Source organism: Protomyctophum bolini (assembly GCF_963924005.1).
Source record: "Protomyctophum bolini genome assembly, chromosome: 5".
NCBI classification, from domain to species: Eukaryota; Metazoa; Chordata; class Actinopteri; order Myctophiformes; family Myctophidae; genus Protomyctophum; species Protomyctophum bolini.
The window spans coordinates 35348427-35365158 of NC_137866.1; the positions used below are offsets into that span (position 1 = coordinate 35348427).

The 16732-nt window shown below is 42.0% G+C and overlaps 1 protein-coding gene across 1 annotated transcript in view; it reads right to left on the reverse strand.

Annotated features, from left to right (window-relative positions):
* Positions 1-9795, reverse strand: part of tafa5l (TAFA chemokine like family member 5, like) — a 39689-nt gene extending 29894 nt beyond the window's left edge. Inside the window, exon 1 of the mRNA XM_080762736.1 lies at positions 9272-9795. Within this exon, the coding sequence (XP_080618862.1) occupies positions 9272-9368 (97 nt within the window). The 5' untranslated portion in view covers positions 9369-9795. The remainder of the gene's footprint in view (positions 1-9271) is intronic.
* Positions 9796-16732: the final 6937 nt, after the last annotated feature.

Below are 16732 nucleotides of genomic sequence, written 5' to 3' on the forward strand. Positions count from 1 at the left end.
GAGGAAATAAACATATATGGCATATTACCATCATTATTTCCACATGGTTGTCCATGGCCTGACAATCTAGCCCTATATAGCTCTGATCAGAGCAATGGTCACAGAGTTATGGCCATAAGCTGCAGTTAAACACTGCTCCAACACTGCTGCCAAGTTTGGTGTGGATCAGAGCAATGGTGCGCCTGTGGTCCCTGGGGTGACATGGCAGACCCCTCGACAGTTTGCTGCCACAATACCTGTCGTCAATGTGGAAATTGGATTTAAGTTCAACATACAGTAGGATTTGACACATTGGCCCCTCCTATGTCCAGCTTTGAGGGTTTGTGTAAACTGGTCAGTTTGACTGGAAACGTCGTCAATAAATTCATTATGGGAGCAGATGAGTGTGTGGGTTCATTCTTCTTTTTCTGATGTCACTTTCTAACCCAGCACCTCTACCTAGTGATGTGCATATTTTATTAGTTTTTGTGTAAACACAAACATTGCCTAAACACAAACAGATGATGTATGATGATGATGAGAGCGCTCCTCACTACAAAGCCTTAAAAGGAAAACGGAGAATAGAGTTGAAGTGAGGAGCAGCCAGTGGCCAACGGCACAGAGACTTATGGATTTGGGGGGGGGGGGTTGGAGGCCATGGTCAGCAGCGCTCCATCGCTCTTATAAAGGGGAGTTCATTCATGTGACAGGGGGAGGGGGGAGGGTTTCTGTCACCGAAGTAAGACATAGGCCTCGTCTCTCTAATTCAGATGATGAAATGCGGACGTGGCGGCGACAGTGGGCGGACCAAGTGACGGATGACACAAGGGGCTGTTGTCTGTGGCCACCGGTTTCCATCACAGATGACAACCAACCCCCCCCCCCCCCCCCCCCCCCCACCCCTAGAGCACAGAGACTGCCTCCCAGTGCTGACTGGCAGGGCGAATGACCTCATCACTGGATCACACCAGCATCCACGTGAAAACTGAAAAGCCCCATCACATGCAACCAAGACACTGGCACAGAGAAGAGATTCGAGCAGCACACGGCTCCGGGCAGAGTTATTTCACCCATGTCTGTTAAACACACGCCACAGCTTTGAAGTAATATACTGTATACAGAAGATCAGAAAACCACAGGACCATATGGTTATAACACTGCAGGGAACAGGTTACCATTACATTACAGCATGTCAACTCACTTCCACAATTTGGCCTTTCCTATTATGTCTGCCGTTGAACTGACTGGTTGCCAAGGTGAAAATATTCAACTTCTAGAAAATAATACTCCATGCAAGCACCCAATGCATGTACAGGGTGGGGGGGGAAAGTATACATTTGACAATTGGCCAACCTTTCTGTTAGAATTGGGCTACCGGTATCTACCTCCTGGTCCATGAACAACAGACAAATCAGGCCAACTAGAGATCATTTTTGAACAATGGACATTGGTGGACTTAATGAAACATATATTTAACAGTAGACAGAATGGCTGTTTGACCAGGGGGAGATATAGTGAGCCTAATATGAGCTTCAGGCAGTAGTACTTGTAAATAAAGTATAGGCAGGTGATCCACCCGACACTAGGGCCTAAGGGTGCATTCAGAAATAAACTGGTCAGATTTCAAAGAATTCTGGTATTGATGTCTGCATCCAGAGAGTGCCTCAGAGTGTATTTCTGAACACACCCTCCATTTCTCCATGGTAGAGTATAGGGATACCTCCTCCAGCCACAGTGCAAATGTACTAGTTGTATTCTATGTCAGAATTCTCAATAAAGAACATCTTTCTTGTACCTGTGGTGTGCGGGCTCAAATACATATCTACTGGAGTTTCTTTAGTCCAGCACCCAGCCTGTCGATTTGCGTATTCTATGTCCGCTCTAGTTGTATTCTATAACATACAGATTGGTAAAAATAAATAAATCTAAACATTTTATTCATTCAAATAAGTTCCGAATTAAACAAGTTTTTCCATCCTTGTCATTCCCACTGCTTCTCCAATCCAGGAGGCCATCTCATCTACTGGCCTGATCTGATTTCAAACGGCGTACGCTAGTCATGATATATCTACAGCACTGCGCATCTCATTACCTTAGCGTCAGCCTCATGTGATGCCTGAGGCACAGTAGGTAGTACTGTATACATATAACACTAGTAGGACACCGCGGCAGGTGAAGGAACCAGATGTTCCCGTGACCCCCACCATATACCACCGTGATCTTATGTTCCTCAGCAAGTAGGGCACAAGAGCACTGGAGCGACACACACACACACACACACACACACTACACAGTATAATAAGTTTAAAGAGGGTATATATATATATATATATATATATATATATATATATATTATGGCTCAGTTCCAGATGTTATGCATCTGCTGTGTGACAACACAGTTTGTGTGTCGCCATCTTATATCCAGAAAGGCAATTTGGCTGTAAAACTATAAACCATCTGCCGGTACACAACATCAGTCTCCCTCCACATCTTACAGATTAATCATATCACAGCAATATTCATAATGACTGGACCAATTATTAAATTGAGTGGTGTTCACCATTAATTGTGCACCTAACAGGTCTGCCACTGCAGTACTATACATATACTTTTGTGGGATGTACATTGTCACTGCGTGTGACAGGTGGCTTCCTATAGACGTGTCACCAGTCACAGCATGTACTAGTGATCTAGCTGGTGTAGCCAGCTTGCAGTGATATTTGGAGTTTACGTTTAGATCCTGATTTTGGAGAGTCCTAGCCCACCGATTACAAAACAATACAATAGATTTATGAAGACACAAAAAATCACACCTGTGTGAAGTGAGGGGCACTCTAGTCATCATCGTACATCATCATACAGAATGGTGGTCCCTTATTGGGCAAGGGTTCCCAAACTTCTACTTCTACTACATATGCCGATTTGCATATGACGTAAATTCTCCATCCATTGTCAATGGCATTTAATTTAATGCCATTGCTGTTTATTTTTGTGTTCAGACAGAATACATTATAGCTATAGCTGTTTATAGGAGGGGCTCAAAAATAAACTAAAAATTTGAAAGATTTTTTAATATATATATGTATATATATATATATATATATATGTGTGTGTCATCGGTTACATAAGTCAGTGCCATACCGATGTCGTCAAAACATGTTCTATTCTCCCGGACGGTTAGCTTAACCTTCTGGGCATCTAGGCTGCTGAGCCAGTCTGACGGCGTGCCGCGGGTTCGACTCCCGATCCCGACGGCCTTTGCCGCGTGTCTTCGCCTTATCTCTCTCCCCATGTCCTGTCAGTCTACTTTCATCCTATCAATAAAGGCAACAATATCTTTAAAACATGTTCTATCTCTATAAATAGAGGCGTGAGGCATGAATGTACCGCTGTGCTATGATGAGGCCAAACAGTATATCTTTCTGTGATTGTAATGCGTAGGGTGATTGTGAGGCAGCGGTGAGTACTGAATTAAGGCCTTTAGGAAGCACAAAAGAGTGTGCGTGTGTGGGGGGGGGGGGGGTTGCAACTGAATGGCTGGAAAATGAACATTTTGAGTTTACATAGTGCACAGTGCATGCATACACTTTACTTAATGATTATATCTGTTTCAGTATTTATTTATGATTTATTTTCTCTTTTATTAAGGTTATTGTATCGGTCCATTTGCATTGGTGGTGGGGAGGGGGTCACGAGACACGGGAAAAGCATTTTCGGGGGTCCCCAGCCAAAAACGTTGAGAACCCCTGCTCTATGGCATAGACTGTTATTCCTCCATAAGTGATTTTGGCACCTGGAAATATTGGTGCCTTCAAAATTGCAAGCACAGCTCCCTCTCTGAGGAAAATATTAATCTGTAGGGCTGCAACAACGAATGGATTATGAAAATGATTGTTAGTCGCAGCCCTAGTTGTACAGTATGGTAACCCAGAATTCCGAGATGTAGGGAATTCAACTCAAATTATTTTACACCTCTCTCCTCTCCCCGTGATGGAACACTTTCAACTTCAAGCCCAATGCCTTCTACGGAGAAAATAACAATGCAGAAACACACTGAGCACTGCACTCAACTCTACCACGAGGGAAGGCAAAACAGACAGCTGAACGGAAATTCATATTCAGGGAGAGCTATGAAATATGAGGTTTGTGTGCTGCCAAATTGATTTAGCTGTAAAAGAGAGAATTTGTTTTCATTCCCCCCCCCCCCCCCCTCCACATTCTCACAGGTTTGCAGCTTCAGCGCATACTGAAGCAGGGCTGTATGATTTGCTTACAATTCGCTGCCAAGGTCATAATCAAAGCTGTCTTCCTTGTGCATGCCTAATGGAAGTCTGGATCGGAAAGTATTGCTTTTCATTTCAAAACGTCAGTAATTCTAGTTAGTTTGATGCCTGGACGGTTGAGCAGTGTAGTGTAACAGGACAGTGTAGCACATCTCTCTGAGTCCCCAAAAGAATACTAAATCAATCTCCTTTTGTATTTATTTTGTATGTGCCTGTTCTACAACAGGCAACTGTGTCCAATATTGAGAGACAAGACACAAGAACTTATGCTTCCCTCTATCCTGTGATGATATGAGCTCCATATTATAGACAATCAATTGATTAAGTTCCATACCGGTGTCAATAACCGGTACATGTCATTCTCATCGTTGTTTTTATTCACAGCTTTTGTCACAACATACATAAACACCATTTTCCCATTGGTGATTTTATGCCCATGAAAGTCGTTAAAATGTTGCCAAACAGAGTAACTTAGTCTAAATGGTTAAGAGTTATGGACGTTTCAATTCCAATTATTTGTAAATCAAACTTTTCTCCAGGAACAATTCTGGGCTAGATTTTTCAAATCCATCTGTATGCTGTACGAAATGCAAAAAAAACTGCTTTGATGAAACGTTAACCCGCACAATGATACATAGTATGTTGGATTTCCTATCTCAATTAAGTTCAAGTCTCTACAAGTTGACGTTCATGCTGTATTGAAGATGCAATTCAACATCAAACCATTGTATGCTTTAGATTTAGAAATGGAGTCATTATTAACCATCGTGTCAATGGGCCAAACATACCATGCATAAGAGTACATTTTCTGGTTTGTCAGTTATGCACATACCAGAGCCATCTAATAGAAGAGTTACGATATTGAGGGGGCGGAAACCGAGCGCTTGAGCGCTGTTCATGCAGCCTGAACTGAGACAAGCTGGAGTTGGAAATACTTCGTTTTCAACGAGGGCGGCGCAAATAAGAGCTATTTTACGCAGTTTGTGTAACTCTGTCTATATCTGGCACATTTGTAGCCAACAAAGAAACATTGCACAAGTCCACAAAGTGGTACTGCTTGCACGAGTCGACTACCATTTTGACCTGAGATCAGATTTAAAAAAAAAGTCTTCTACATCCTGACAGTATTCTGAAAAAGCTATGTTTCTATGTCAGTCGTTCATCGACTTTTCAAAAATAGCAGACCTACTGTACAAGCTCGTAGCGCGGTGGCGCGCTATGAGCTTGTAGATCTGCTATTTTTCAATAGCTAAAGCATAACATAATGCTAACACCAAAAGGGGTTCCCGCCCAGAATGGGTTAGTTAAGGCAATCACAATTACAGGATTCCTCGCCTCCTTGGCTCCTTTACAGTAAGTGACTTATTGGGCCACATTTATCAAATGTGAGATGAACAAATTTGATCATGAATCGCTGGGCATTGCATTTACACAAACTATGTGGGCTCTTATCAGTTTATTCATAGAGTCTGAAGAGATTTCACAAGTTATCCAAACTGTTCATAACTTCATATTGTATTCGTAAATGCCTGTAAAATGTGTTTGTAGATGATTTGATTGTATAAAAGTGTGGACCTCTAAAATGTCTGAAGCAAACAGAATATGAGAGTCTATTGATATTGATAAATGAGGCCTGTTGTACCAAAATGACCATGATCTTTTTATGACGACCAGTCTGATGATTTACCGTAATATTAATCTTTGAAGGAGCTTGGTAGCCTGGCCCCAGCCCTGAATCGCTAGCCACACCCATTAAAAAATATATAATGAAGTGAAACTAAATGAAATTCCAGACTGAGTGTCAGGCTAGGAGCTTGGTGTAATTCACCTTGATCCTATTCTCCCATTAAACAATTGCCCTATGGCATTAACTCATTCAGGACTGGAACCCCTTTTGGTGTTTTACCCCTTCCAGTTGGGAACCCTTTGGGGGGTTCTTGTTGCTATGTACAGTATTAGCAGTATAACATTTTTCTGAACACTTAGTTCAGTATTTGGAAGGCATTTTTAGAATTGTCCTAAATGGGAGTAGAGAGGCCTGCTACTGTCTTCTTGTTACTTTACCAATGTGTCTTATAAAGACATCATGAAATGGCTTTACTGCTTGCTCAGTATGACCACGGATATGCTTTAAAAGTGTGAAAAACATAGTTTTCATTTCATTGTCACATTAAAGCAGGGCTTCCCAAGGTTTTCCTTGCCAAGGATCCCCAAATAGCCATAGCCTTTGGCTTTGAAAACCTGTACCTTAAACTTCTAAATGAGAGAAAAATGCCTCTGTCTCGAACCTCTGCTGCGACCCCCCCCCCCTGTCGAGCACTAAGGTTTGTGGTTGACAAAGCAGAGAAGGGTTGCCGCTGCTCTGTGACTGCACCACTGAACCGGAGTGGGCCCCAGTGAGGAAATCCAGACATTTCCAAATTTATCGTTGAATAAACTGGCAGCGCGGAGAGGGGTCTGACAGGCCATTCATCGTGCCGGGCGCCGGCCCAATGGCATGCGTGGACAGGCAACAGCGCTTTGATTTCCTGTCTCTACCGCCATGACGGATGGCGGAGCAACGGAGGGGGGAAGGTGGTGTGAGGCAGCCACTCGCCACAGCACCGCACCGGCTGCCATACGATCGGCCCACTCATCCACCCGCACGTTGCCTCATTGCTTTGGCCTTCAGGACGGGGCCAGTGGGCGTGGTGTGTAGGTGATGTCTGTAAGTCATTTTAAGGTGTACTCTGACTCATAGGCCGCCCAAGAGAAAAGAGATTACTTTCACAACTCCAGGCTTTCAATGAATAAAATGTTATTCAACCTATCTGTATGGTAGAGTATATAACTAGTACATCGGCAATGGTTGGAGGTGGTGGACCCGTCCCACTCTTCCATCGAGACATTTTGATACTGTGTCGTGTAGGACACCGACTCATTGACAATGTCAAAGTTAATTTAGCAGACATTGTATTGTGGGCTGGACTCTGGACATCGTTGAAATAACCTCAAATAAAACATACGGAAGTATCTAACTCTGACTGATGGCACAGCATAGAAATATGCATCTCTACTACAACAGCAGCAAACGATCACACGGATACTGTCAAAAGGTGGATCTTTTGTAGTAGGATTTGCAGATTAGTATTGAGGCTTAAGCATTACACATCGCTACACAATTCAGTTCAAAGCTGAAATATGGAGGAGAGAAGCCCACGCCCACCCCCCGGCTAGTCGGCTACTTACAGTACATGGAGACTGTCAAAGTTCAAATGAGATACAGCTGTGTATCACTTCTGATTTATACTTCATCATAATGACGTGTCATGCGCCAAATAAAGTTCACTTCACAGAACTTGTATAGATCTGTTTTCTTTTTCTCTCCGCGTGCGACACCATCATACAACAGACTATACATTAAGCATAATTGGGGCATGCGATCCCAGGAGACTGTCTTACTCTGGGAATATCAGCTAGCGGAACAGAGTTCATACTAGATTGACAAATTGATTTTTTAGCACATAATAATAAGGCAATGACATGGTTTGGTGATGAAAACAGGCCAATAATAGATGGCTTTTGCGAGAAGTGCCGTACTTCCTAAGATGACACAGTTGCTCGAGAGAGATTGATTGAGGGTGGCGATAAAAAGGAGATGAGAAGAGATGGGTGAAAACATGGCGCGTATAATGCCCAATTTATGGGACACTATGACGGAGCATAAATTAAACATCTCAGGGCACAGGGAAGAACATTTAATTGAACAGGCAATTCATTTTACATCATTATCAAATTCTGTATCCGGCATTGGGCCAAAAATACATTCATGTGGGCACAATGCCTGCTCTACGGTGGTATAGGTCACATGTTTTTAATGTTGGGTCTGGGGCCCACCATGGGGTGGTCCAAATGGACCCTTAGGGGTCTGTAACTCTGAGTGTACAGAATGGTACCAAATGGACCCTTACTTACTGGTCCTTTTGGTTCCAGATATTCACTCCGAGAGTTAAATTAACAAAAAGGTTTAGATTGGGCTCCGATTAAAAATAAATGCTTCTGTTTGTACACTCTCAGAGTTACAGACCCATAAGTGTCCCCATTTGGAATCCTGGCGGGCCCGAAATAAGCATTGAGAAATGGTGGAATAGGCCTAATTATAGGCTACTTCTGGTTGATGGTTGATTAGAAGATTTAATCCGCTAACACGTGTGTATAATGAAAACGAGGAGTCTTCCTAACACGTTCCATTGCTTTATGTTCTGCTAATGAATCTTCCACAAAACTGGGCTCTTAATATATAGTGTTTTGTTAGGACAGTGGCCAATGAAGGGGAGTGAATCATGTTTTTGCTTTATGTGTAATTGCTGTAGGAGATGAATTATTCAACAGGAAAGGTTATCACTTATCAGTTATCACAGTAGTGGCATAGCATGAAATGGATGAACATAGCCGAAGCCTGAAAGGAATTATTTGAATACCGGCATACATAAAATTAAAGTATTGCCAGTGGCCTAGCAATATATGGTCAGAGTGATGTTTTCTTTTTTCTCTCTCTCACTGAAAGAAGGATTAGGATGTACTGTATGGTTTAACCAAAACCTCCATTCATTCACTAATAATCAAACCGTGAAAGAGAACAAGTGTAGCCTATCAGTATCAGCTATACGAATAGCACATAATGTAAATGTGAAAGAGGTTTGTTTGTGGCTAACATAATTACTGAATAATTATGGGGTATTTGCAGCAGTAACAGAATGAAAAGAGTATTATGCACATGTTGGGCAGGTGCACAGCAGAATACAATTAGCACAATCTCCTGACCTAAAGTATACAGAATAGATAGTTCTCTCTCTCTCTTTCTCTCTCTCTCTCTCTCTCTCACACACACACACACACACACACACACACACACACATGGTATAGTAGGCTAGTGCACTGCACAATGGCAGGTCCAAAGTAACATAACAGTTGCCTTTCCCATGAATGTCATGAATGATGATGTAAATATTGTACAGTGTTCTTCTTACCCTCTCTCAGGAGGTGGGAGTAGAACATCCACAGGAGCAGCAGGCAGCAAAGTGACGCACCTCCACCTGCGGAGAACGTCTTCACTCCCGACTGCATCCTCCTCCCTGGCCCCCGGTGCCTTCCCTTATTATATAGCCTGGTGTTATTCCAACTTTAAAGCTCCTGGTTTTACATGTGAAGATGCTCGACACGAGGGAGGAAAAAATAGTTACTCCGGTGGTGTTTCGATTGTCTGTCATTGGCGTCCATTTTGAGGTATAATAATAGGCAGAAGAAGAAGAAAGCCCAGGCCAAATGTGATGGACAGATATCCCGTTGATCAAATCCCCCTTTTTTTCCTCTCGCAAATCGACTGTCACAACGCAAGAGAGGAGTAGAGTGGGTGCCGAGCTGCGTCCAAGACAAGTTCAACAAACCGTACACAACGTAGGCGACAGTCAAGCAGAAGGATTTGGCAAGTTTATGCTGTCAGTGTCAATCCCGTGGTGTGGCTTGAATTATCGCAAATTAACGAGCGGGTTTGAAGTATAGGCAGCGAAATAGAACACTGCGTCGTTCGTTCCCCCCAGTTCAGTTTAGACGTGGGTAGATTTGATCCTCGCGGTAGAATAAATGGTGGTGGAAGAAGTTCAACAGAGACCTCGGCTGGCATCAAGCGGCGTCACCTTCCTCTGCGCGCGGCGACCACGACGCAGCGCACCGTGCGTCTCTCATCAACTTCTGCACTGAGAGTCACTGACTGTCTGACTGCCACCCCAGACACAGACATGCAAGTTCATAACATGGCTAGTCTCTACCATCGTCAAACAAGCACAGCCTTGAACGGCGTACACATAAAACAACCAAACCCAAATGCATCATATACGTATAATAAAGGCCACAATTTGGGCCATATTACGCAAAAATGTCACATCAGAATAGTGCGGTGATGATTCTCCTGGTGCGCAACTGAGATTTGCTGCCTGTAATTAACGAATGAATGGTTTGTCGGTGGTCGAGATAACTTGGAACTTAACCGATCCATGGGCGCAGGGTATTCCTTTGCCAGTTTGCCTAAAGGATATTTAATATCGATTAGCCTATTATCGGGATCATCTCGAATGTTCGCTGGGTGTTGGTCCTCACTTGTGCCAGAGCAGGGGAACCGCTCTTCTTCGCAAAGTCAGTGCGTCTTCATTAATCAGTATTTTAAACGACCTCTTAATAATTCCCATCGTGGAAAAACCAGCGGGTCTGGTCTACGAAGCAGGTTTTTGTCGAGTCACAAAATCGTATAGCAGCGGATCAGTGAAGTGAATGCAGGGCAGGCTCTCTTCCAGTAAAGAGCATTAATCCGTGGTGTGCTGGTGTCCAAGAGGAATTGGTGCGCATGCAGTGCTTTGTACAATGTGCCCCTCTTTGGCATCCCATCACCGCACACTGTAATCACGAGTGTTCATTTAACTCTGAGAGTATACAAAATAATGGAACAAACTGGGTCCATTTGTAACTCTGAGAGACGACTGTAGTAGGCTAATATAAGTTACAAATTGATTAATGTTGTTAAAGTAAGTGGTAATGTGGTTACTGTCACTGCATTGTAGCGCCACTTTGTCCATAGAAGAGAACAATAATCTGCCTGATTCAGATTCTTTTTTGAAATAGGACTGAACTCTGTTTTTGTTTTTTCTAAAATAGGCTATAAATCCCAATAAAGTGCAGATGATGGATATCATCTTATTTAAACCGACCCAACCATAGGCCTATAATTATAATCGAAAGATAGGCCCCAAAAACAATAATAATGTTTTGATTGATTGATTGATTGAATAGCCTACTTTATTAGACATAATGTATAACTAGAACTGCACTCTGCCGAGTGCATACTTGCTTGTTGCACACTAGTAGGCCATAAATGGCCTACTAGTGCGCAAGCAGAGCGCGCAAGTACTTTCGACCGCTGGAAAGTATCACTTTCTGTAATAATACTTTCAAATTTGTTGAAATATACATGATCTAAAATACTTCCGAAATCTGTAGTTGGATTTGTATTTAATTGTTTAAAGCCTAATCTTGACATGAAGGTCTTTATATTTATATCTTTTTCAGTATAATGGTCTTCATTGAAATCTCCTATTATCATAATTGTGGAAGTCGGAGATGATAGATACTTTACCATTTTCTTGAGAAATGTGTTTAATTCCGTAAGGTTTGTTTTAGGTGATCTGTACATAAGAATGATATATAGATCTTTATTTTTTACATGTATACATACGTGTTCTACTTTTTCTAATATCTCGATTTCTTTTTGAATTATTTCAATGGCAATATCTTCTTTTATAGCAAACATAACTCCCCCACCTATATCATATTCTCTGTCATTCCTGATTGTTTTGTAATTGGTGTTCATTGTTTTTAATTTAAAAGTAATGTTATTATTTTTCTTTAAGTGTGTTTCAGTAAAAGCTATTAGATCCAACATTTCGAGTTGGGAATCTGAGTTTATATCTTGTAAATGTGTTAGATAACCTCTGATGTTCAACAATCCAATTTTTAATGAATGTTTTAATGGTAATTGAGTTATCTTCCGTATATTTGGATTTTCTAGAGGTGATTGTCGTAATCGTATCATTTCTCTTTCTACATTCTTATCTACTTTGATCTTTTTAGGACTAAAATCAAGTATATATAGATCTCTTATCCTTTTCACTCGACTGAATGCTACATAGGCTTGTCCCGGGTTAAAACGTGAGCCCTTCATAGATACGACAATCTCTTGTATAGTTAAACCTTGAACCTTATGAATAGTTAATCCCCAAGCTAATGTCAACGGGAATTGAAACCTATTTGTTGATCCTGTTCTTCTGCCTCCATGGAAAATTATAGCTTCATGTCTGTATATTGGAACTGCTTCTGGGTAATTTTTAGATTTACTATTAGACTTCGCATTAAGACCAACATCTTTGTCTTGGAATTTAACAAGTATTACTGTAACATAGGTGTCGTTTTTCTCAAAGTCAATATACTCAACAAGTCCTCTGATACCGTTGACTAATCCATCAGATACCATTACATTAGTAGTCAACATCACTTGTGCACCAATTGCTATACTGAGTGTTGTTACAGAGTATGTAGTTGTAATTTGATTAGCAGTATACTGTGGTTACTTGGTTCCAAAAAGTGAAGACAAGTTTTCTTCAACGGTAAATCTGTGCCTGGTTTGCTGGGACTAGTTACAACATTACGTCATCCTTGAGAGAGTACATGGTGTGTATATGACGTAATGTTGTAACTTGTAACTTGTAACTAGTCCCAGCAAACCAGGCACAGACTGTATGTAGTTGTTCTAGTTACAACTACATACAGAGTATGTAGTTGTAATTTGATTAGCAGTATACTGTGGTTACTTGGTTCCAAAAAGTGAAGACAAGTTTTCTTCAACGGTAAATCTGTGCCTGGTTTGCTGGGACTAGTTACAACATTACATCATCCTTGAGAGAGTACATGGTGTGTATATGACGTAATGTTGTAACTTGTAACTTGTAACTAGTCCCAGCAAACCAGGCACAGACTGTATGTAGTTGTTCTAGTTACAACTACATACAGAGTATGTAGTTGTAATTTGATTAGCAGTATACTGTGGTTACTTGGTTCCAAAAAGTGAAGACAAGTTTTCTTCAACGGTAAATCTGTGCCTGGTTTGCTGGGACTAGTTACAACATTACGTCATCCTTGAGAGAGTACATGGTGTGTATATGACGTAATGTTGTAACTTGTAACTAGTCCCAGCAAACCAGGCACAGACTGTATGTAGTTGTTCTAGTTACAACTACATACAGAGTATGTAGTTGTAATTTGATTAGCAGTATACTGTGGTTACTTGGTTCCAAAAAGTGAAGACAAGTTTTCTTCAACGGTAAATCTGTGCCTGGTTTGCTGGGACTAGTTACAACATTACGTCATCCTTGAGAGAGTACATGGTGTGTATATGACGTAATGTTGTAACTTGTAACTTGTAACTAGTCCCAGCAAACCAGGCACAGACTGTATGTAGTTGTTCTAGTTACAACTACATACAGAGTATGTAGTTGTAATTTGATTAGCAGTATACTGTGGTTACAACATTACGTCATCCTTGAGAGAGTACATGGTGTGTATATGACGTAATGTTACAAGTTACAAGTTACAAGTTACAACATTACGTCATATACACACCATGTACTCTCTCAAGGATGACGTAATGTTGTAACTAGTCCCAGCAAACCAGGCACAGATTCACCGTTGAAGAAAACTTGTCTTCACTTCGAAGAGACCAAGCGAAACGATTACTTGCGCGCTCTGCTTGCGCAAGTAAATATAATGTCCCTTTGTCCCTCATTATGCATTATCTTGTTGGTGTTAATTGCCTTGTATTTAGGACAGCCTGCGGCTCTGGGTTTATTTGTAATAAATTAGAATAATATGCCCATTTAAAGCAAATCTGTATTTATTTTAGCCATGTCATTTTATCCAATCTATAGGCCTATGGCAGAGCTGTGGTCATTAGGGTTCAAGATGATTTAGGGGAAAGGAACTGGTCGGAATAATGTTTCTTTCCACGCGCTACGTCCGGCCAGGGAAACTCTCCCCTGTCAGGTGAAAAGAAGCAGCTTGGACTCCTCATGCATAGAAGGAAGCATGGGGTCAGTCCCCCCCAGGTTGGCATAGGAAGTGTAGCGCCTAGGATTATAATTGACACACTGGGTGAAAGAAATGCGTGAAAATCGTGGGATAAAAATAAAAATAAATTAGGAGTCAAGCCCAATCAGCCTAACCTGTCATCTCCAGGAATGAGAAGGTTCGAGATGTATAGGGCCTGGGTAGAATCATCTTAAAACCTACATGGGAAAGCCCATTTGTGATGATTTGATTGGCTGAGCACGGAATGTGATGATGTATTTGTGTGATTTTGATTTATTACTTTTATTTACTTTATATATATTTTTTCTTTTTGGGCATGACCCCGTCTTATAGCTATACTTGCAGGTATATTAAATAGATTTATAATTGGCCTATACTGCTATACTTGCGCGCAGGTGTCACGCACCAAAGATCAGTGGAGCTTGTAGATCACACACACACACACACACACACACACACACACACACACACACACACACACACACACACACGATGCCTATTCATTTAATTAACTCATTTAACAAATGACCCCCCCCCCCATACAAGATTTGTGTTATTCAACATTTCCCCCCCCCCCCCAAATAGTACATCTATAAGCTCACAACGCATCACATCACTCGTGGTGTCCTCATCTTTCATGATGAACTGGTTGCCATGCATAAAACAGAAGGAGGTGTCTGGGTTCTGTAGCTTTCTCAAACAGGTAGGCTACTCTTCTTTAATCAGTGAAACAGGTAGTTGTACATAAAAGCAAAAAAACAACAACAACTGCTTGTTGTGATGCAGATTGCAGACTGTACCAGGGACGTGCACACATCAGACATTAAAGGTGCTTCAGTCCCTGCTCTTTTACCCATCTGTAAAACAACTTCCCTTTCCACACCACGGATGCAGCATTTACTATGGTGAAAGAAAGAAATGCAAATGCCACTCCTTTCCATGCCATGGATTTGTCTCTGAAGTCTCCTGAACTTGAACACAGCATTTTGCGTTGAACAAATTTGTTTAGAAATCCATGTCGTACACACCGCATCTCCACTAGCTATACAGCATAAGAGAGTGCTGGGTTGCGCCCGAAAATAGCTGATCTACAAGCTCTCAACCCGTCGCAGCACGGCGCGTTGTGAGCTTGTACTGCTATTTTTGTCCAAGTACCCTCTTACGGGATTTTAGCCCCTGCCTCTCTGACACTCTCTGCACGTCCCTGGACTGTAGTATATGGAGAATAATACTGCACTCTGTCTTCAGGTGAAAAATGAATTTATTTATCTATAGTTGAGCAAAGCAACAGCTAGAGAATGGCCCGGAGGCCATGCGTGCATGTGTGCCCAAACTCAAGCCTGATTTACGGTATTGTCCTATGACAGTGTCATGCACTGAACGTAGCAGATCTACAAGATCACCGCAAATCACAACCATGACCTGTTTTGAGCTGCTATCTTCGTCCCAGAACCTTTAAACACCCGAGATTTGAATCGGGTCTCCTGCGGCTGTGTGGGAAACCGATAGGTCAAGACAAGAGGGAATACCCCCTTGGCCAATAGCAAAAAATATTAAGGAGGAGCTCAAGTGTTTAAAATTTAGCTGGGGAGTGGGATGCACGTTGAGAGAACCATGCATGATTTGCAGAGTTGTGTAACTTGTGTTTGCCAGCCCGAAAATGAGTTGTGAGTTTACTAGCGTCAGCTGACTAGCGGCAGTTCCCCGGGACTGCCAAACTGTGTGACAGATATAAGAAGCCAACAAGTGACTCTACAGGCTACTTACACACACCAAAACTCGCTTACAATAAGCGAACCTGGCTACACACACACGCACACAAGCATGCACGCACAGGCTACTTACAGACAACAAAACTCGCTTACAATATGCGGACATGGCAACACTGCTTCCCATCTTTCTATTGGCTCCGCCGCCACCATGTGACCAGGAGTTTTAGAACACCACACGCCATTTCCTATGCGACTCCCGGAAATTACACACTACACACCCAAGGCCCCAGTGATGCTCTCCAACGTTGAAGCACTCGGCCCTAGTAGTAAGAGGTGGGACTGCAGGCGGACCCGTGGAGTTTTTCACGATTGTTAACACACTAACGGCATTCTCAAAACTGCACACACAAAACTGAAAACCTCACACACAAAATGCTAAACCCTGACTCTTTTCCATGACTCTTTGCCATCAAATCTCTTAAATGTTCCCAAAATGGAACTTGTGTTTTCATTTGGTACACACAGTCATATTTTCAAATGACACATACCATTCATTGAGTACACACAACTAAGCATTGGCTACACACTACCAAGCATTTACAGCACAATGAAGTGAAAAATTGAAAACACAATCATAGATATGGAACACACATGAATGACAATGACTCTGGAGAATGAGCCATTTCTTCTTTTGTGAAATGACTCCGTGTAGGCCTACTTTTTCATAGTCAAACAGAAAACAGCACACAAATATGAAGCCAAATCTTTTTTAAATATATTTTTTTACTGTAAACCAGCCTGCTCAAAGCCGGCTCTGTGGGTTTCGTTCAATATACCTTCTACCTCCAAGCTGAAAAGAACTTTCCTAAGATTCAGGAAAGGAGAATAAGGTGGAAGGAATAGAACTGAAAAATGTTCTAATGATGCCAGCAACTGTGTGGCTGAGATTGGGTCAAACCATGATTGAGCACATGGTCAACCACAGTTGCCCAGATCTCATTAGATATCACCGTTCTCCTTCTTCTTCCTCCTCCTCTTCCCCCTCTTCCTCCTTGTCCTCCGCTCCCTCCTCCTCAATCTCTCTGTCCA